This window comes from Crassostrea angulata, chromosome 6 (assembly GCF_025612915.1).
Source record: "Crassostrea angulata isolate pt1a10 chromosome 6, ASM2561291v2, whole genome shotgun sequence".
Classification (NCBI taxonomy): Eukaryota; Metazoa; Mollusca; class Bivalvia; order Ostreida; family Ostreidae; genus Magallana; species Magallana angulata.
Genome location: NC_069116.1, coordinates 16744540 through 16767862, shown reverse-complemented (window position 1 = coordinate 16767862; position 23323 = coordinate 16744540). Strand labels below are relative to the sequence as shown.

General features: G+C 33.3%; 1 protein-coding gene and 1 long non-coding RNA gene across 2 annotated transcripts; one reads left to right on the top strand and one right to left on the bottom strand.

The window, feature by feature from the left end:
- The first annotated feature begins 447 nt into the window (after window positions 1-447).
- On the top strand, window positions 448-23230 carry LOC128188488 (uncharacterized). Its single transcript, XR_008244160.1, has 3 exons — window positions 448-596; window positions 19347-19496; window positions 23128-23230. It is a non-coding gene; the product is annotated as an uncharacterized LOC128188488 (long non-coding RNA).
- Window positions 7630-15292, bottom strand: LOC128188482 (uncharacterized). The gene is made up of 3 exons (XM_052859567.1): window positions 15062-15292; window positions 14882-14953; window positions 7630-8099 (listed from the first exon to the last, which is right to left on the bottom strand). The coding sequence occupies exons 1-3, from the start codon at window positions 15273-15275 to the stop codon at window positions 7675-7677; spliced, it is 711 nt and encodes a 236-aa protein (XP_052715527.1). The 5' UTR covers window positions 15276-15292; the 3' UTR covers window positions 7630-7674.
- Window positions 23231-23323: the final 93 nt, after the last annotated feature.

Genomic DNA, 23323 nt, shown 5'->3' with positions numbered 1-23323 from the left:
AGAAAGTATTATCCACACCTAGTAGCTTAACTAGTTTGATATAAACATTAGGTATTGCACGCTAAAACCGGTAATATATTATCAATCACACAACATACAGATGTAAAGAAGCCCGTTGGTGCCACGTTAAAAAAATATATTTATTTGGCGGCCGCCAGATAATTTTCTGGCGGCAACAAATAATTATCTGGCGATCGGCAAATGATATCTGGCGACTGACAGATAAATTAATTGGGAACTCCCGGACAAAACAATGTTCTTACGTGGCATGATAAATATGAATGGACATGCGCATAAATTACATACTAGTCATATGGACTTTTACAATAAAAGATTCAAGTTATTGATGCGAAACAAGACTTTCTCTTTCTAAAATGGCCTTTTAAAGGCTTAATTGAGCATATAGTTGTTAGGCTCTGGGTCTTATCAATACCGAGTGTAGTTCTGCCAAAAAATTGATACTGGAAATATATTCTCAATACAAAAGTGATCTACAGAGTGACCAAAAGGAAGATAGTCATAAATGAAATCTGGGGAGTTTTCGAAAACTTGACTTGGTTAACGTTGAAGTTATGACGACGAGACTCTTTCTGATGGTATGTTTTCCTTATTTTGATGATACAATGTATGTACCTCTAATTTCTAGATTTTTTATTCTTGTATACATTTATGTATCAATGTTTTTTAGATTCAAGATATGCATCTTTATCGAGAGGGGAGATTATCACATTGTACATAAATTGAATGAAAAATCTCAATTTCTTTATTTTATTTATTCAAAAGAATTATTAAGATTCACCGATGGTCGTCCACAAGGCTTAAAAATGATAGGTGTTGTTTCTTTTGCTCGAGATAAGTTTCGTTTCTGTCATCATAGAGTTACTGATGTGGGAGTGGTATATCCTTAATTATGTTAAATGAATGTTTGAGTCAAAGATCTGCGTTGTATGAAAGAATTCCGCCGTGAAGATTCCCGGAACGTGATTTTGATGAACTGGCAATTCCGTAACCAAAGAAATAATTACACTCAGTGTATATTTCCCCTTATGTTTGCATTTGAAATCTGACGTTCAATTTCCAATAACACGTCTAACCTGATCACGGTGTATGAGCACAAGTTAAAGTCATTATATGCCTTTTGAATAGATCTATTATTATAAGATTAAAATAAAACGTTTAAACGTACATAACCAATATGATATGTACTTAGAAAAATAATCGTTATATCATATCTTTTTGTTAATAAAAAGGAGTTTTCTCGGCACTAAATTTTTAGCCACGAAAGTGAACATAACATATTTTATTGCTGTACCTAATACATGTATTCATATCCCTTACAAAGAGCGTATATAATGGATTCAAAGCGACGATACACAAATATTTCATACAGATTACTTTCAATATTAATATATCCGCGCGTTATTAGTCCCCTACCGGTTTTGACCGGATGGGACTATTGCTTTCCTCTGCGGCCGTTAGTCCGTCCGTCTGTCTGTCTGTCAGTCCGTCCGTCCGTCCGTCCGTCTGTCTGTCTGTCTGTCTGTCCGTCTGTCTGTCTGTCCCACTTCAGTTTTCCACACTTTTTTTCTTTATGCGTTTGGGGAATAATATGAAATTTGCTGAACAGCTTCAAAATGTCAAACTACAGATCAAGTTTACATTTTTGTAGCGTCTGGTTGACATATTTTTGAGAAAATTAATTTTTTATATTCCAATTTTTTAATGTTCGGGTTCGTTATCGGGCTCGGTGTGTATCAAAAAAACGAGGAAAGTATGTTGTCAGAAATAATATCGTGCATTTCTTGGACCATTCCTTTTACTGTTTCTAACAAACAAATAAGTTCTGTAAAATAGTGTCAAGCATTGTGTTGTAAATTTAATCGACAGGGTTTTATGTATTATTATTACAATCGGGTTCGTTATCGGGTTGGTTTGTTGAGACGATAAGAAATGATATTCTGCATAACAGTGCATTGTTTTCACAAATTTCTACAAACCGGTAGGGGACGTGTTTTGCTTATGCAATACTCTCAGAATGCTTGTTTAATTTGTCAATGATTAAATAATTCATTAACACTCTTTTTAACTCTGGTCAGTTCCGAATAACTACTAGTCAGTTCAATTGTTGTATGAATTTTTCAGTGTCTTTGCATGTTATAAAACTACGTATCGATTTTGTTTTATACAGTCCAATAAATTCAAATGACGTATAATTGGGGCAAAGTTGGGTCTGCTTATGTATATTCAAAGCTGCATGGTCCGATTTTGTCGCTCTTACAGTATCAAACAAGAAATCATATTGACGCAAGCGTCAAATAGGCCGCAAAAAATATAATTGTTGTATGAATCATCATTGGTTATTTACATAAAAAACACCACAAAGAAGAAAATGACGGGTTGGTTCTAATTTTTATGGTAAATTTAATACATTTTGAAGTTTAATATTTTACTATTATTATTGAGAATCGAGTTCGTTACTGTAAGCATTTGTAACGGTCATTTTATGATCATGGCCATTGTTCATATGTATGAAGTAATGGAGAACACAATGATTTGTACATTATTCTTATACATTTTACAACGTTCACCTCATCATTATTCTCTTGGAGATTATGTATTTCATACAATTTTGATTATTTTGTTGCATCGTATTGAAACTTAATGCATTAGTTTATATGATTTCAAGGGACCACATAATAAAAAAGAAATGAATTACAATGTATTTCTAAGGTACATGTAAGATCATGCTCATCCGGTAGAATCTGCACGATTTTTAAGGTAACAAATAAGCCGAATAATTTTTTTCCTAAATGGAATTTAAAATCTTATGTACACTTCAGTTTATGAAGACAATCATTGTTATTTAATTGCGTGTGATTCTAAAAAAAATAAAAATAAATCAGGTTAGTTCAAATTTTCAGGTAATTCTAATTTTCAGTTCTTTCATATGTTTGCGTAAATAATTGATATGGATGTCATTTCATAATATTTTTCTACCACATCTCACAAAGAAATATAATAAATACACACACAAAGTCATTTTATTTGACGCAGCACATTGAAATTCAAATATATCATTTATATAAAATTTGATTTTTTCCGAATAGACTAAACGCGCCGAACATGACAGTCTATGACATACTTTACATTTACGAGTAAAACAAAGAAATATGTAATATTTTTTAAAAGACGTGCAAATTTACTTATAATTCATAAAAATAAGCATAATATTAATTCTATAAAAAAAGAAATTATCCTGCAGAAACGCAGTTAAAATATTTCAATGTATATAAAATAACGGACCGCCATCTGGCGGCCCGTTATAATTTTCCACACAAATCAATTATAGACTTTCGCCTATTAACACCAACAAAATCGGTCTCCTTTCAAAGTTAGAAATGTTCAAAGTAAATAAAATAATTTCTTTATGGGTTTAAAGAAAAAAAAACCAAACTACTTCATGTAATGTGAATGTTCAAAACAGGGAACCGTTTGGTTTCGCCCCCCGAACGATTGGGTTTATTCAACCCGCATGTTATGCATCGGTTGCAAACAAAACAAACTTTAGAAATATTAGTAAACAAAATGTAGTCAGGTTTATCTTGAACTGCCAAATTTATTGTAACCTTCATATAAAGCGATGTCTAAGTCGTAATACAATTTGTATTTGATATGAAGCGAAATAACGCGGTACCTCTTTATGTCGTTTGTATTTTGTTCATTATATTTTTCTTTAAATCATGGGTTTATCATCTTCGCTAGCCAAGGGTTTTCGGTCCACTTTGCTCCCCATAAACCCTTGGCGGATTTCATTACGAAAACTCGGTGACAAGATCTGTTTTATGATTGGCTGCAGCTGCGAGTAGCTGATCCAATCGCAGTGCTTGTAAATATAAACTTTAAAAGAAAACACATGTGTGATCTTTGGTAAAACATTCGGTGCTTTTAACAAATTGAGACACAAGTTCTCGAGTACAGTGCCTCCCCAACGATGATCTAACCAGATCGTTTTAAAAACCTATATATTTTACTTGGATTGACCATAGTTCTAAAAACCTGTCAAGGCTCGCGTGATAGCATGGGAAGCAAACATGGCGAATGTAGAAGTTGCCCATCCCGTTAGTATATACGTCCCTGCTTATGGTTATTGCTTTTAAAGGTTCAGTGAGCTCTGTTTTATTTAATTTCTTTGGTCCGCAATATTCACGACAACGATACCTGATTTTATGGCATGAAAGCTTTCATATAAATCGGCGACTTTTTCACTCCTGGTACAGGTCCTTACAAAACACTATGAATAAAACATTCCGTGCTTTCCCTAGGTTATAACTTAATTCGTATTTAATAGCATCGTTAATTATGTTCCGATATTCCGTTGTCAACATGTTTTCAAGTTGTATTAATGGCGTAGTGTGTATATTACCTGTTGTTTAATTCGATTAAAATGTAAATATGCAAGGGGCGCAACTCAAATTGCTCGCTAGATAGCGCCACCACATCACCGAGTTTTCGTAATCAAATCCGCCAAGGGTTTATGGGGAGCAAAGTGGACCGAAAACCCTTGGCTAGCGAAGATGTGGGTTTATTGGCCGGCAAAACTACTGCAATTTGTTTTAATATTCACATACCTAGCATAACCATCGTTTAAAAGCGCTCACAAAATTTGATGTAAAACCGGTGTTGTATAGCAGTTTTTCCCCCATAGTAGCTTTCCCTCCCGGAAAACCTACTATATTTCCCCGGGGGGAAAAGCTACTATATAGTAGCTTTTCCCCCATAGTAGGGTTTCTCCCGCACGTTTTTGGTTCAGATTTTATAAAAAATATTTATGGAAATCCAGTAAGGATTAAAATCAATGTTTCTACACTCCCAGGTTGCATACATGTATATCGGCATTCATCTGCACAGGTTAAGTTTCGTTTTTGCCGATTTATTATTTTTATAGACAATGCTGAAAGTTGAACATGTGTGTAACGGAATTACAACTAGAACTTAATTTAGGTAATTTATTGAAAAAAGTTTTACAAGTTATACACTTATATGCATAATTCTGTGTTCTGAAATTGTATTAAACGAGAATGTTTTAAGAATTTCTTGATAAATTTATCAGACTGTTTGTCTGTTTGTGAAAATTTCATCTAGGCTAAACCTCTGTTTTAGAGAAATTTTGTTTCCGATGTTTCAGATCCCGATTTTTAAAATCCTATTATAACATTTATAGTGCATATTCTTTAGGGTCCAATGTCTCATAAACTAGATATGACCATATCACCATATTTTTTATAGTGGCAGTGGTTTACCACTTGAAGATGACTCTGAAAATTTCAGCCCTCAGGGTAGGGGCCCTTGATGTTTCAGGGCCCGATGTTTGAAACCCAATTATAATGATTGAATAGTGTTCTATAAGTGTGGACCCGAATCTCAAATTCTAGAGATGACCGATTAACCATATTTTCACAGTGATAGTGGTATACCACTAGTAGATGACACCGAAAATTTAAGCCCCCATGCAGTGTAGGAGCCTTTGTTGTTTTCGAGCCCGATGTTTGAAATCCAATTATAAAGAATATGTATTTTTTAGGGCCCCATATCTCAAAAACTATAGATGACCACATGAACATATTTTTACGGTCATTTAAAAGTAAAAACATCATTTAAAAATACACAATCACTCATATATTTCTTTATCAAAATGATTGAAAATTTACGTTTAATTCTTCTGCTTTTTTTTTTTTTGAATTTACGAACAAATTTTTTTTAAAAGGTACGCGGGTAAAATTCATTATTCTTTAAAACATTAATCAATTCATAAGATGACTAATGATATAATAAATAATTAGATAAATAAATCAATGAACTTTTATTCATAAAAGGAGAAACCGAAAATCAAAAATAAATAACCAACCTAAGCACATATATACGACTTTTTTTACTTGTTAGTTGATTAGAAGAACAAGCTTATGTTTTAAAAAAAAGTCAGCTCATCACAATATATGTGTTGGTTGTTTTTTGGGTTTTTTGTTTTTTTTGTTTTTTAATTACCCTTGTTTAATTGTTCGAAGAAATAATATGGTACACAAATAAATATTTATTGCAAAAATATGAAACAAATAGTATACATTTTTTAGGTAATTGAATCGTATATCTTGATTTATATAGCATCGTTTTCAAAATTGTATATTTATAAATCACGTTGCAAACTTAAAAGTGGAAAAATTAGCAAATAGTGAGTGACAATATAAACAAAGTTAATTCATGCTCCATTTCACATTTTCCAAAGTAACCAGCAAAGATACCGACATTGTTCTGGTTGTGAAGACATTTCATTGTTTTTAAAAATGTTTACATCATAACATCTCGCGTTTCGTAGAAATGTGCTTAAAATATGATTATGCGTAACTTTAAAACGAAATGGTAAACACTAACTTTACAAATGCTTTTAATACATAATTAAAATACCCCTTAACCATGATTTAGAACCCCATCAATCAAAGTAAAACTAAAACATTTCAGTTTCTCATCATATCATTCCATCCTGTCTCCCGTTTGATATTTAGAAGAAATATATAATTTTTTTAAGATCGTCAATTCTAACGGTATTTATTTAAAATTGATAGCCTTTTAGCCGAAGGGAGTAATACATTTCCACTTTTTATTCCCTTCCTCTACAAAATTAAGTCAAGATTGGTCAGTTAGTTCCCTGTGAGAAGCTTATACATTGATGGTAATACATTGGAAAATTAAATTTCCAAACCGGCGTATTTTCACTAAAATGTGTTCTCACGTGTTCATAACGTCGAAGTCAAAACTGTAGATAAGCATCGATTAGATGAAAAAGATTCGAGGTATTCCGAAATCCGTGTAAAAGGTGTTCCAAAAAGGGGTGAGAACAGGTGAAATAAACGATGATGACACATGCATGTTATGAAGGCGCATGCATTAGTTCATATTTGGGGTTGAAAAACCATGTATTTTATTGTATGTATTAATAAATGCCACAATTATCCTTTTTTGTGAGAAATTAATATCATATCAGTTATTGCAAATTATTGTCAGAATGGTCCGCAATAAACATGGCCGGAAAGTAAAAATGGGGGAAAATCCACTATAAAGTAGGTTTTCCGTGGGGGTAATCTGGCTATAAAAAGGGGGAAAGCCCACTATATAGTCAGCTTTCCGTGGGGGAAAAACTGCTATATAGCCATTTTTCCGGGGGGAAGAACTGCTATATAGCCATTTTTCCGAGGGGAAAGATGGCTAGGGGGAAAATATAACACCGGAACAAGCAGCTTCAAATATTCAATTACAATTGCTGAAAATTATATAAATATCATCGTCTTAAGCCACGGGTTTTGTTTCCATTCTATTTTCACAAAATAGAATGTGGAAATAGAATGGACACAAAACTCGTGGCTTGAGACGATGTATAAATATAAGTAAAGAGTCATTCTTTGAATATTTTGAGATGACAATTTCGGTCGCGGCTTGATCAAATCTATCATGAAGCCCTTCGGGCTTTATTGAATTTGATCACACCCCAACCAAAATTATCACCTCATAATATCAAGAGAATGATTCCCCATTCCTTAAATATTGTCAAAATGGTCCAAATTAAAATTTCAATCTCTATTCTCTGCAAATGCTTACTTTATTGAGAAAAAACAATAATGTATTTTAAATTTTCCATAGCGAGAAACAAGAATCTTGCCATTGGTTGTTTACTAAAACTCCAGATGGACTAGCGCCAGGATTGGTACGGATAGAGACGACATCGTTCTCATACAATGACAGGACCGCTACTCCAGTTGTGCTCTGACTTGCGCCATTACCGGTATTGGAAGGGTCGGTACGCCCTCTTTGCATCCCATTCACTGTCAGTTCAAAAGGAATATTGCCAACAACAGGAGTTACCCACGTTATAACATAAAACCCAGTGACGGGTATACTGTAGGATCCAGACGATCGGGTGTAGCGGCCGTGTGAGTCTGTGATTAGTCTATCAAATGCTAAGTTTTGATTTCGTCCTAGATAATTAACATCCTGGTTGAAACAAGCATAGAAGGCAACCGGAGAAGTTGAAACTCTCTTGTCTATGGTTGCTGTAAACCAAAATATATCATTTTTGTAATACATATCAATATTCCCCCTTTCATTATGCTCTACCTCAATGAACAATGTATTTCGAGTTAAAATTGTACTCATGCAGAAGTATTAACACACTGTTTTGAAAAAAACTATTTCAAATATATTATTTGCATCATAGTCAATGAAAAACACTTTTCTTTCCACCAAAGTATTTTATTGAAGAAACAAGAGGCCCATGGGGCCACATCGCTCACCTGAGCAACAATGGGCGTTCAAAAGATATTGGGCCGTATGGTCCCTCGGTAGAATAACAAAAAATAAATATTGTAAAGTATTCGAATTTTACACCTATTTTTGCATTCACGTAATCTTTGACATTGTACCTTCAAGAATTACTATTTTTTACCAGAATAAGAAAATCCTACGCAAGATATAAAACTAAACATTTGGTAGGGGTATACTGTTAAGTTGTTAACTTCCAATTCCCTATATTTTCGTTCTGCCCCCCCCCCCTCACTTTGTAAAGCGATCAAAATATATGAGAGCATATAGGTACATTTTTTTCATCAACTACTTACTAGTTCACTGGTATTTGAGGTTCAAAATCAGTTTATACAAATGTACAAAAACACAGTCAAGGATCACATGTACAGTAGGAGTAAATATGACGAAAAAAGGTTAAGTTTACAATACAATAAGTTGTTAAAGTTGGTTTCTGGAAGAACAGACTTTGAAAATTTTCTTAATAAATATTGACAATTTTTTAAAACTTTTTTAATCTTTAGTTTTTAAGATCTGTGTACAAACATAGAATTGTGAGCAAATCTCTGTATCTTGCTTATAATTCGAAGCTTAACACTCAAATATGGTTAGTAAATAGAAATTGTAAACAATTAAACACAAGAAACATGCACTATAACAAATTAAGAACGCAATTTATTTTTTCGAAATGAATCATATATGTACATGTATATACCTACATATTTCCGTCAGCGATATCAAACTCTATTTAAACTGAATAAACTCGAGAAAATGCCCAGCATCTCAACAAAACTTATTGCATTAATCTACCATTACGCAAAAGATAATGCCGAATTACCGATAGAATGAATTGTATTTCAGTACATTTTTGATAAATCAGATTTTGCTTAATTTGCGCAGGCAAACAGTTAACTGTTTGATTTACCGAAGTCTCTGTTTGATTTGATACGAAAAAATCACGAAATACAGACGATAGTTCCCAGGTTACAAAGCATAAATAATGAAAACGAAACGAAAATCAGAACAAGCTTACACCAACGTCATGTGTGAAAACTGTCAACGCATTGAAATATTTAGCCTCAATTTACTTCACAAAATCGGCACCAATATATTTTGCATGTTTCAAAAATTTCCCTTCATACACGAACTGTTGCACAACAAGCAAATTCATCATAGTCAGATCGACCCTTTTTCGTATAATGTCATGGCTGCTTTAAACAAAGAACCTCGTTTTAGAAGTATGGAATACGAGTCTTGGTAAAATGGGTATGCAAACATGGGCCGTTTCAAAATAAAAGCCGGGGTAGATCGGCAATCGTCAATTCCAAATACGCATTATTTTGCAGCAATATTTACAGCAAATACAATTATACTGGTCCATCAAATATTCTGAAATTTTAATGAGATTGTCAGATAAATAACTGCCACTCTTTTGTTTTGCCCCGGCCAAGTCTTGCCTACCCATTTTACCGGATGCCGAACCCGAAGCTATTCAACTGATTGAAACACGCCTTTCCTTTATTATTATTTTCGTAATAACTCAGATTTGAAACAGAATTACACCTTAATTTTTGCAATTTATATTTTCCTTCCCATAAGGATGATTTATGCTAAACTACGTTGAATTGGACTCGGTAGTTCTTGAGAAGAAGATTTTTAAAAATGCACCCCCCTTTTTCTACAGTTTCAAGGTTTTCTCCGCTTGGAATACAGATCGGACTTTTATTTCTGCAATTTATATTCGCCCTCCCATAAGGATGCTTTGTGCCAAATTTGGTTGAAATTGGATAAGCAGTTTTAGAGAAGAAGTTCAAAATGTAAAAAGTTTACAGACGGACGGACGGACGGACAGACGACGGACAAAGGGTGATCAGAAAAGCTCACTTGAGCTTTCAGCTCAGGTGAGCTAAAAACCAAAGGAAATTCATATTCTCTCTCTCTCTCTCTCTCTCTCTCTCTCTCTCTCTCTCTCTCTCTCTCTTAAATTACTAAAAATATGGATTTCTAGCATGTGTTCTACTTGGAAATGACCCCAAAATATTAAATTTTTTTGAAACAACATCAACTTTTGTTAATTTTACCACTATTCATGAAATTAAAAGTCCCGACAGTATTGGAACTCGAGACCTGTTAAATCGAAACTACACACATTACGCTACATAGATAGACACAATATTTTGGCGAAATAAACTTTTTCATAATGTGTTAAAATCGCTATAAAAAGTAGAAGTCACGGGGTGTTGGGGATCTTTAAGCCGGGTGAAATTAGCACATCAACACAAAATGGCTGACCTTTCATCGAAACATCTTCGCTAACCAAGGGTTTTCGGTCCACTTTGCTCCCCATAAACCCTTGGCGGATTTCATTACGAAAACTCGGTGACAAGCTCCGTTTTATGATTGGTTGCAGCTGCGAGTAGCTGATCCAATCGCAGAGCTTGTAAATATAAACTTTAAACGAAAACACATGTGTGATCTTTGGTAAAACATTCGATGCTTTTAACAAGTTGAGACACAAGTTCTCGATTACAGTGCCTCCCCAACGATGGTCTAACCAGATCGCTTTAAAAACCTATATATTTTACTGGGATTTAACATAGTTCTACAAAATTGTCAAGGCTCGCGTAATAGCATGGGAAGTAAACATGGCGAATGTACATGTAGAAGTTGCCTATCCCGTTAGTATATATACGTTCCTGCTTATGGTTATTGCTTTTAAAGGTTCAATGAGCTGCGTTATATTTAATTTCTTTGTTCCGCAATATTCACGACAACGATACCTGGTTTTATGGCATGAAAGCTTTCAGATAAAAGCTTGCAGGTCCTTACAAAACACTATGAATAAAACATCCCGTGCTTTCCCTAGGTTATAACTTAATTCGTATTTAATAACATCGTTAATTATGTTCCGATATTCGGTATAGTCAACATCTTTTCAAGCTGTATTAATGCCATGTTGTGTATATAACCCCGAATTAAAATTGTAAATATGCAAGGGGCGCAACTCAAGTTGCTCGCTAGATAGCGCCACCACATCACCGAGTTTTCGCAATGAAATCCGCCAAGGGTTTATGGGGAGCAAAGCGGACCGAAAACCCTTGGCTTGCGAAGAGGTCATCGAAACGGCATTTCGTTTAATTAAACAGAGTTTATCGACCACAATATCTGGTTTAATACAATGTAAATAGCCGAGTGGATAAAGTGTCTGGCCTCTGATCCGTACATCCCGAGTTCGAATTAAGCTGGGGCTTTTGTTGTTACTTACTGAATTGAATTTTTTAGATAATATTCATGTTTTATCCTCAAACTGAATTTTTTTCCTTATATCTTTCATAATCAAACAATTTATTTTACTGTTAATTTGAGTAACTTTTCCCAGGTGTGTTATTCCACCTTAAAGCTGCGACTAACGTAACAAAGGGAGGTAAACCACGATGTAGTCGACGAAATATATTTGATAGACTGTGCTGTGTATAAAACAATATCAGCTTTTTCAAATAGGCTCTCATACTTGTAAACTTATCGCATTATATAGCTCAATACTTGTCAAAATCTACAAAAGGGACATGGTCACGATTTTGGTCTAAATTAACAGTTCCTTTTTCACTGTTTACAACGCTTCTTAAGGCATTTTGTAAGTCAACCAAAATTTAAGTGTCAGTTGTCTATTTACATGTATAAGCGAGACACCCCCCCCCCCCCCCGGAATTGGACCTAAAATGAATGACAAACAGGCACCATAGCACCGTTTTTGAAAGGGGGGCAGACTCATCCAAAACTTAGATTTCAGTCCTATCAGTTTCTATACATTTATGAACTGAATTAATTTTCATAAGAAATAGAGGGAAACATGCTATCATACTTTGTGGATGTAAATGGGTTATGTTAATTTTTTCTGCAATGATCACTACCTTCATAACCCGCATGAATCATCAAAGAAGGCATTTTATTGTTTATATTTACATCTTTCTTTTAACAAATTAATGAATTGATTGTAAAAAGTAAATTAAAATTAACTAAATAACCGATAACGTACATCAGTGCGTTAGCTAAAAGAAGCAGCCAAATCGTCTCTTATGGGAATTTGAGTCTGACATAACCATGATTATTTCGTGCAGTCCGTGATTTTTCTTAAGCCGCTTGTAGATTTTGACCAATTGATAAACGGGTGCGTAGATTCCAGTCTGGCTGTTTCTATAGAGCTAAAATTAAGTTTCTCCGATCCTCTGCCTCAAAATATCTTTTCATCCTAAAATATTATTCATCCATCAAACTTTATAAATGGAATAAAATAAAAAGAATTTTTTGATGGTATCCATGCATTTTACGAAGTTATTGCAAATTTGGCTACGATGAATATAATTGAATGAATAACGTATGCAAGTTGAGATCAAATTAAAAAAAATGGTTGTATCAGCGCAACGGTGGTTCGAACTCCTTTACCTCTAGGTAGTAGGTCTCCGTGGAGCCATTAGGACAAGCAGTCCGTTAATTGGCATAGTGTAATATTAACACTTCAAGATTAATTAAGTTTGTCTATACGAAGGGAAGATTTATGGTACGGATAAAAAAAAAATTCCGGATAATTTAGAGTTATCGATCATTGCTGAGGATCGGGGTTCGTTAATTATAAGTTTATAAGGGAAATTCAATCATACTCGCTAGATGAAAATATAAGGAGATGTATTCCTCTCATTATGCGAGCTCATGTGTTTCTATGGTGAACGATGGGTATATATTTACAGGAATACTGTTGTCTGAAGTAAAAAAAAAAACCCTTTAAATTTTTTGTTCAGAAAAGGAACGCTCTTTTGATATTTGTTCTTGATGCTCTATAAACCAGCTTTTGGTCCACAGTACTATATCATCTTAGAAAAAGTATTTCTGAAAATATTTAACATTATCATTTATTATACCTCTGTGAATATTTTATATGTAAAATATCAACGAATAAACATGCTATTTTATCTAACCGTGAAATTGGATTCGTGCTATCTGCCCATAGTACATACATGTATGTACAAATGTAAATAGTCTTCGAAACTATTCATCCCACGCACCCCCCCCCCTTTTTTTTAAAACTCGGAACACCTCTAACATAATCCGATCGCAACATTAATTCAAAGTCCGATAATTCTAATTTGTTTATCATCAAGGAAGTCTGCATCGCAGAATTTTTCTTCAATATAATAAAATACCTACTTCCTGACTATTCAGACGATAGCAAGTTCATTGTACCCCTCGACAGCAACTAGTTCCCTCGGCTTTGCCTCGTGAAATAGTTACTGTCTTGGGGGGGGGGGGCAATTTTGCTATCGTCCGAATAGCCAGTAAATATGAAACACCGTGCCGGATAATTATGCCAGTGCCAAGGTGGCATTTTTGCACCCGCTTATGTATCGAAAAATTTAAACATGCCATATGAAAGTTTTTGTTTGAAGAGTTTATATCTAAGTTATTGGTATGTGTCAGTAGAGATTTTTACTTTTGAAAAATAGATTTCAACAGGAAAATAGTTTTTCCTACAGGATTTTTTCTAGGATTTGAATGAAACACCCAAGCGATTTTAAAATCCGATCAGAAATCTTAATTTCCTATAGGAAAACTATTTTTGGGAATGAAATTCCTGCAGGAAATACTTTTCTCCTACAGGAAACATATTTCATATAGAATTTTTTTAAAATCTGTGGGATTTTCAATATTTCCTGTAGAAATATTTATTTCTCCTACAGACTATTTTTTTTCATTTGGGATATTAATTTTTAAAGGTAATCATCTCACCTGCAAGGTAAGTCACACAAAAAACATGATATGAGTGGTTTTACACTCTGTAGACAATGGTCTATCATATAGTTTTTGTGGATTTTTACGAAACTGCTTCTTAAGCGGGTTCAAAAATGCCACCTTGGCACTGGCATAATTAGAATGGTACATACTAATCATCAATCTCCTCTCTTAATACTGTTTATCTTACAAAATGTGATCTGATTTCCCGGATCACCACACCGTGGTTTTCCGAAACCATATATATAATGATCTCTGAAATAGATGACATACATGTAGTACACAATTTATAACGGCCGTATTCAAGCGCTTTTTAAAGAGTTCTTTTTAATGATGGTAAATAATATAGAATTAATTAAACAAAGATAGTTTTATTTTCTTTACCTTTTGGAAATGTAATTATATGATAAATTAATCATTAGGAGAGCTTGGGCAAGTTTTGGGTGGAATCGTAACGTTTTATTCTGCCTGATAATATTTCAGATACAGATAGCATAATCAAACTTTACATATATCAGTCGATAAAAGTCGCAAAGATCTTGAACTTACTACATGTAGTGTTAGGGTCACCGTGATATGATAATGAATAAATCTCCCTGCCCTGTGGAAATGACTTTATCGTCTTGTTAATTGTTTTCTGTTTTACGATGCACATGTTATTTGTGTAAATATAATAGAGCACCGAATCCAATAATTGATCTGTTAGTACTATTCAAAAGACTTTTTTTTTTTTAGAAATACGTGTACATACCTTTGTTTTCGCTTTGTGGTTTACTATGAGCCTGGAAAATGTTATCAAACATCGCCTGAAAGCCAGCAATTTCTAAAAAGAACACATCAACAGATTACTGTTATTTCATTGTTCGTATAAACATTTAAGAAATTTGACGATTGCTTCATTGTTACAGTAAGGCGAATAAGAGAGTTTTACCTTGGTCCTTTTTAAAATTTTCTTTTTCCAAACCATCAACCTCTTCGCGCAGAGCATAAACCTGTTTGGTTAATTCGTCTATTTGTCGCTGAAATGCACCTTTCAACAAGGTAACTTCATCTTGCAACGTCTCAAGTGTAGCCAAAGACTGGTAGGCAAAACCTAAAATCAAAAAACATACAAGCCAAATTTTAACCATTGTGGTTCTATACATTATTGAGGGTCAACGCATTCTTATCTACCATATGACACGTGATTATTACGTTTAAGTCTTTTAGGAACCATATTATTATGACTGAAGATTTCTCCGGTGTAAAAAGATAAACACTAGAAGCGGTGCCATTTTGATTAGACAAAATTATATAAATTATATACATTTCAAATAAAAAAGAGTACCGAAAACATAAAGTCAGAATTCAACAAATCTTCCTTAGATACATGACATTAATAAATCTATGATATCCAATACCGTTCAAATGCCAATCATTAAGGTAGCTCACCACATCAATGCACATACTTTTTAGGACACTGCGTCACAAACTTAAGGTGGCGATTTAAGCGTTTTGTGAAATTGGTTGTTTTGATCGATTAGCTCAGTGGTTGAAGTATCGGGCGTATGAACCAAGATCACGAGTTCAAATCCACCCGAAGGTTTTGTATATATTTACTGAACTAAACTTTAGAAAATCCTATTTTCACCTAAATTTGCTTATTTTTTGCTTTTTTGGTATGTATTTCTTATTAATAAAGTTATCTTTTATAACTAAGTCGTTTTCTGTTGGTTTGAGAATCAATATCAAGGTATAGTAAGCTACCTTATGTGAAGCTCACTTTAATTAGCCTTCAGCATAGGTAAACTAAAAAAAACGCGTAGACTATTCAAACCTAGTTTATAATCGTATATATAATTCTGGTTGTACATGTTATTGGGTCATCAATTTCATTTATATCATATAACATAACTTTCGTATGCCACATTACGACGCGCGTGCAAAACGTATTTATTTCTACTTTTAGTTGCAGAAAAGTATAATCCATTTTTCGATCAAGGGTAACAAAAAAGAGAGCATTTTATACAAATAATATTTGTTTGAATGTTAAACCCAAACAATACAAATGTATTGTTTAACTTGGTGTTAAAGGTGTTTTGTTTATCGCACATTTACCTTCGGGAGGCACCCTGTATATCTGACTTCAGAATGAGCATTTACATGTCAATAAATCTGAATACAGAATATCTTGTACTATACTTGGGATGAAATTTGTATGTTGATTGATAATAGTGAATATACGCAAATTAATGTAAACAATAAAAACAGGACTTATTAACAAATTGGATATATTAAACAAAATATAAATCAAATGACACCCTATTAGATTGAGAACGAAATGAATCGATGAAGGAAAAAAACGTCTTGTCATAAAAAATAAATGAATAAATAAACCTCAATCTCATAACGTCACAAATAATGTAACAATAGTGTAAAAAATACATCTAAAGAGAGGCAATTTTATAACTAACAACTCCAAGTTCAAGTATAAATATTCATCATAGATATTACATGTACGTATATAAATTATGAAAGTTTTATAAAAGAAGGAAGATTTGAATAATCTTCTAGGTGAAAAGAGACTGTTTACCTAAAGAAACAACATAAATCTCCGGACAATGACGGTGTACTACTACATTCATAAAATGTACATGTATTTAAAAATGCACGGACACATATGTATTTCTACAAGATAATTTTGATCGAAGCATCAAATCTTCCGCCAAATTTTAAAAAGAGCACTACAAAGTATTTGCATTATATCAGCTGTATATAGCAAATGGAAAACACTTGAATTTTAGCAGAAGATTCGTTTACCTACGGAATAATATTAGTGCCGCATATTTTATTTGCTTGTTTTCCACGTTTTAATCTGTAAAACTTCACCTTTCTTGAATAAAATTTATTTAATGTAATTTTAATTAACTGTGCTACCCTAGTAGTAAGAAAGCGTCTTAAAACAATGTTTATCTTTTCGAATAAGCAATACCAATGAATACATTCCTGAATATAACTCAATCTGCTCAGAATATTGTTTGTCTAATTTCATAAATTATTTTCCGGAACTAATGTTCATTATATAGCAGTTTTTAAGGACAATAAAATGGAAAAATTAAAGTTACATAATTTGATACAAATCTTTTTCTTTATTGCAACGTTATATACAATGCAATATAGAATTAAACAAGAAAGTCCAATCTAACTTTAATAAGCTCATGAAATATTTTTTTAAAATGGTTACACAAAAAATGGCAAATTTCATGATTTTTCAAAGAATCCTCATTGTTGTTAAAAACTGTCTCTTTGAAACAAAATATTTTTTTTAAGTAAACAATAGGAAGCAGGGTTTTTCTTGAAAACTGCCATTTCCGTGTTTTATTTCAAAGAGTCATATTTCTAAAAATATAACTTTTTGGGGGAAAAACACAAATAACTTCATAATTTAAAAACGAGATGTAAAAGGATCTATCGCGAATAACAAAAGAATTGACCTATAGAGGAGATGAACTTCCCAATAAATTTCATTTCTGAAAATCAAAGTTTTTATTTTTATTTTCTATTGTACATTCTCTAAAAATATTGAATTTGTATTTTAAACCTATCATATTTATCAGCAACACTGAAATCTACACGCCCCATTTATCGATTGGTCGAAATCTACAGGGACTGACACAGACAAGAAACTGATATTGACACGCCCTGTTTATCGATTGGTCAATTAAGCGAAAAGTGAAAATTGTGGATAGCTAAGTAGGTTAAAGCGCTGGCTTTGTTATCAATGACGTTGCAAAAAAATGCAGGCGGAAGGTTTATAGATTAGAAAAATATGGGGGGGGGGGGTGGTCAGTTCGACTTTTCCGTCCCCTTGCCATCTCGGCATCAGGTACGTTCCGTTATACAAAGAATGCAGCTGTTACTACGAAAAAGATTTTAGTTGAATGTACAGTACATGTAAATGATGGTTATCATAGTGTTCGGGCGCCTCGTAAAATCGTTCTACATAAAAGAAACGTCACTCTTTCTCTTAAAAGATTAAATGCGTGTATTTATGATACATATTTACTGAAATGCATGAAAACTTTCTGCACTATTTTCTTAGGCGTAGACTCAATTCATGTGTTCTACGCGTGCCTTCCGGTTTGAGAATTCGGCTGACAGTAAACCGATAGACGGGGTCACGTGACCCCGTCTAAAAACCGTTGTATTACGACTTTGACATCGCTATAAACAAATGTCGTAATGTTCAGACAAATTTCATATAAACCTTGCATGTTTTGTTAGCTAATATTTCTGAAGTTTGCTTTGTTTACAATTGGTGCATAGTATGCGGGTTGAATAACCCTAATCATTTGGGGGACGAAACCAAACAGTTCCCTTTTCTAAACATCCCATGATGCAATTTGGTTTGTTTTTTCGTTTGTCCAAAGAGAAATTATTTATTGCTTCTTTAAAGCTAATTCTAAATATAATATAGATGTTGTAAATGCATTATTTCATTTATAGTCTGGCATTCAAGTTCGCTTGTCTGATATAATATATCATTCTCTCACCAGAGGTTGTGCTACACAGGCTTCACTTACATCTCTGTCAACGCCCGATGTACAAGATTCTTGTACAAACTTATACGGTGGGCAAAATGTAATTAAAATCTATGTAATTATTCCTTTTGTCTATGAATATGATTATGAATAATTAAATATAAATCTTTTATGTCGTTATTTATTTTTATTTCAACGTTACTTGGAGAACTATTTTGCGGAGGTAAACATTAAAATATGATCACATGATCTAGTTTGACAGATGTTTAAAAAATCAGTTTCTGTACGCTACCGATTCAGCGATGATTTTACATAAATCAGCAGCACTGTCATCTCATGTGATGTTTTTAAAAGTGTCCTCAAAGTCATCGCCCGTCGATGACTTCCCTTCAAGCTGATTGTACAGAAGAAGCGAATCAACAACGCCATGTTCTCGCCATGCTTGTTTTGATCATGTGACAAACTATTTTTCCGGCGTTGACAGAGGTGTAAGCGAAGCCTGTGTAGCACGACCTCTGGTGAGAGAATGATAATATATACGCATACATGTCAACCTTTCGAACCTATCAAGTTGGAAAATTTTCCCTTTCCTTGACTGCATTTTACATTTTCCTTTATTCAGTTTTAAAAATTTTGTACCACTGAAAAGGATATTTCAAATTCATGTACTTTGTTAGATGATGATCATTTTTATAGGGACTACTTCTTTCAAGGCACATGCAGCAGCTTCCTGGGGAGTGTGCAGTCTGTTTACATATAAACGGAAAACACGTGGTTTGAGGGAAGACCTGTTTGGAGCTAGATATAGCGTATCATGTGCCCTTTTTGTGTTATCTGATGAGATAGGTAACAAATAACATTTCCTCCGAATATTTTGCCAAGAGAAATACAAACTGATTTTTAACTCTCTCTCTCTCTCTCTCTCTCTCTCTCTCTCTCTCTCTCTCTCTCTCTCCTCTCTCTCTCTCTCCTCTCTCTCTCTCTCTCTCTCTCCTCTCTCTCTCTCTCTCTCCTCTTTCTCTCTCTCTCTCACAACACCGAAATAAACTCAACTAGTTTCATTATCAACAAGAAATCATATTGACGCAAGCGTCAAATGGGCCGCAAAAAAATATAATTGTTGTATGAATCATTGGTTGTTTACATAAAAACACACCACAAAGAAGAAAATAAGAGTTGGTTGTACTAATTTTTATGGTAAATTTTAATATAATTCCAGCAACTTGTTTTGAAGTTTAACATTTTACTATTATCATAAAGAGTCGATTTCGTTACTGTAAGCATTTCTATCTAACGGAAATTGTATGATCATTGCCATAGTATGAAGTAATGGAGAACACATTGATTAGTACATTACTCTAATACAAAGTTCAACTCATCATTTTTCTCTTGGAGATTATGTATTTCAAACCTTTTTGGGTTTTTTGTTGTTGCATTGTATTGAATAAAAACTTAATGCATTAGTTTAATATATGATTTCAAGGGACCTCATAATAAAATAAAAATTGATTAGTTCAAATTTTCCAGTCAATTCAAATTTTCATTTCTGTCATATTCTTGCGTAAATAATTGATATAATGTCATGATATTTTCTACCACATTTTACATGGAAATATAATAAATACACACGCAAAGTCATTTTATTTAACACGGCACATAGAAATTCAAATATATCATTTATATAAAATTTAATGACATTCAGGTCCTTATGATTTCGGGTCTTTAGTATGTCCCGCATACCGATCCTAATGTATTGTTTTGAAAAGAATGAAGAACTCCGAAATTTTCCGAAAAGATTATAGTCTCGATAAAAAGCGCCAAATACGACAATCTACTAAGTATGCCCTCCTTTTCATTTACGAGTGAAACAAAAAATATGTGATATTTTCTAAAAGGCATAAACATATTTCTACATGCAAATTTACTTTTAATTCATAAAAAAAGCATAGTATTAATTCTATTAAAAAAAGAACTATCCCGCAGAAACGCAGTAACAATATTTAAATGTGTATCAAACAAGTTTAGCTTTTTTAAAAGAGCTTACCGTCTTTAGAACAAACCCTAAGCAGCAATTAGTTATCAAAGACAGTTTAATTCTTTTTATATAAATGTCACCTTCCTCTACATAGCATGGCGAGTGGAACATTTTATGTCATGTGTCGTTTAAGCCTGCGTGTCTAAAATTGAGAACTGCGTATCCGAGCTTCTAAGTTAAGATCGACTTTAGGGTAAAAGAGATCTTAGGTAGGGTCGTAGACTCGTATTATTTTTATAAAATCAAATTTATACCACTGCATTTATCTATCTAAGGTGCAAAAAACTTTACCGATATAAGGCATACCGCATCAATTTTTTTTATTTTGTATAAATATTTGAGTAAACAATGCTAAAAGAAAAACAAATAATTTCAATAGATATTATAGAATGTTACTTTCAACTAGTTGGACCTGAAAACCAAAGGCTGAATTTCATTCATAGCAATTTGTATTGCTTTTTCGTTTTCTCACTTTTTAAGATTTAAAATCTACGAAAGGACTTTATATGATAAGGGTCTAAAATATATAAGATATATATGTGATTTGTTTACATAATATTCATTTTGGTTCAAGTGCCCACAATTTAGAAATATGACATTGTAAAGACAACCTTTTCCCGCCATTTTTGCATTTTTAGCGTAAAACAGCTTGTTTTCAAGCAGTTTTTCCTTCCGAAAACATAGAGCGCATTCTTGAACAAATAAAATATTTTAATCAGAGATGTATATAGCCAAGACTAATAAGTGATGTAAGCCTTCTGTCTTACAGGATCCTATTGAGGGTCAGCTCAAGCTTATGGATGACAAGTCCAGTATTTCTTTCTCAAGCGGTTTTATTAAGCGTGATCGTATAGTTAAGATTACAACAATCTAAAGCAGCCCAAATCAGGAGTCTGCACAATCTCATCTCATATGGGTATATATAAGGTTTTACTTATGATGGACAGTTTTGACTAGTTCGGCCCATATACGACGATCATGAGTGAACATTTAGTGTTCAAAATTAAGATTAATATTTTATTTCTAAATAAAGTAACAAAACCGTCAAAACTGCCAATCAAAGAGTCTAGTATGAGGCATCACTTACTCACAATACGTTCATTCATACACGGCATAAAAGGTTACAAAGGTTAATATATAGAATACACAATACATGACTCAATATAGAATACTGCAGACACAGAATCGCCAAATAGGTCACATGTTGTTAAACTCTCAATTTGGATATTATTCTGCCCGTATTATGACCTGGTTTCATAACATCATTTAGGAATACTACGCATTGCTACAAGAGTCACAGAGTTCATTCTGTCAATTATCATTAACACCATTCAGTGCGCAGCATCTAGGTACACATAAATATCATAGTGACCATTATGTAATACTAGCAATTCAAGGTCATAGCATGGCTATCTGTTTACAGTGACAAAAAAATTTTCCTTGTTCAAGCATGCGCTCTATATTTCCCATTCGTAAATAGATAAGAAAAATGTCAATTTTTGGCTGATTTTGATTGAATTAAAGAAATGGCGTTACTTCTGACGTAATATACTGCAAGTGAGTGCAAATAAATCAAATAAATAGATGAAAAATATATTTTATATAAACTCTTCTAAAAAATTAGTTAACATTTAATTGTATCCAAAACACTTAAAAAATGGCGAATTATGGGGGCCAAATTTAACTCTTATCATATATAGTTCTTTGTTAAGTCGCACATGAAAGAGATCATCAGAAAATGATCTCCCTTGCGCCGAACAGTATTTCAACCAATGAAATAAATGTAAATTTTCACATCATGTATTTTCTACCAATCACAAAGGAAAGGAAGTGCACAACCCGGGGACTGTAAATTATTTCAACTCTTTATACCGTCTTCCACGGAAGACGGTAATAACGGAACGTCTTCCGGCGGCCCGTAATCATCAGGAGTTTGACAATATGTTGCTTAGTTACACAAATACACACACATGTAAACGTAAAGGCAGCGTTAAAATGTTGGACTATCAGACACCCAGGATGCTTGAATGACTTACAATAGGAATAAAGTTTGTATTTATGCATCTGTATATAAATAATGAAAGCCATTATTAATGATAAAACGATGAAGCTACATATATATGTGACTATTTATAACTATGTGGCATGTGAGCAACTTTCCCGGACGTGTTAGGTTCATAATTGGTATTTCACGAGCGGTAACTCTATTTGCAACATTATTTATGTAGAGTTATGCCTCTTTGGTTTACATTTGCCAGTTTCCAAACTTAAAGGGTATCTTGGGTTTACATTCATGTATTATCTTTCGTACTTTGACTAATGGAATAAGGTTGTATTGGTATATATAATACAGTTTACCAGAATTTACATGTATTTGCTAGGATGAATTGTTGTGTGTTTTTTATGTATCTTATTTACAACATTTTTCTTTATTTTTTGTAGGAAATCGTCAGACGTCTATACTCTATGATATCGGCTTCTATTGTAAAATTATCCATCATCAATAGTGTGTTTTTCGCCCTCCAAATAAAGACGCATTTACAAGATTACAGTTTCCTTATTCATTGGCGAGTACAAGAAAGTTGCTGCATTTTCTATAAATATGAATATTATATATGTGTTGTAAAAACAGGTGTGT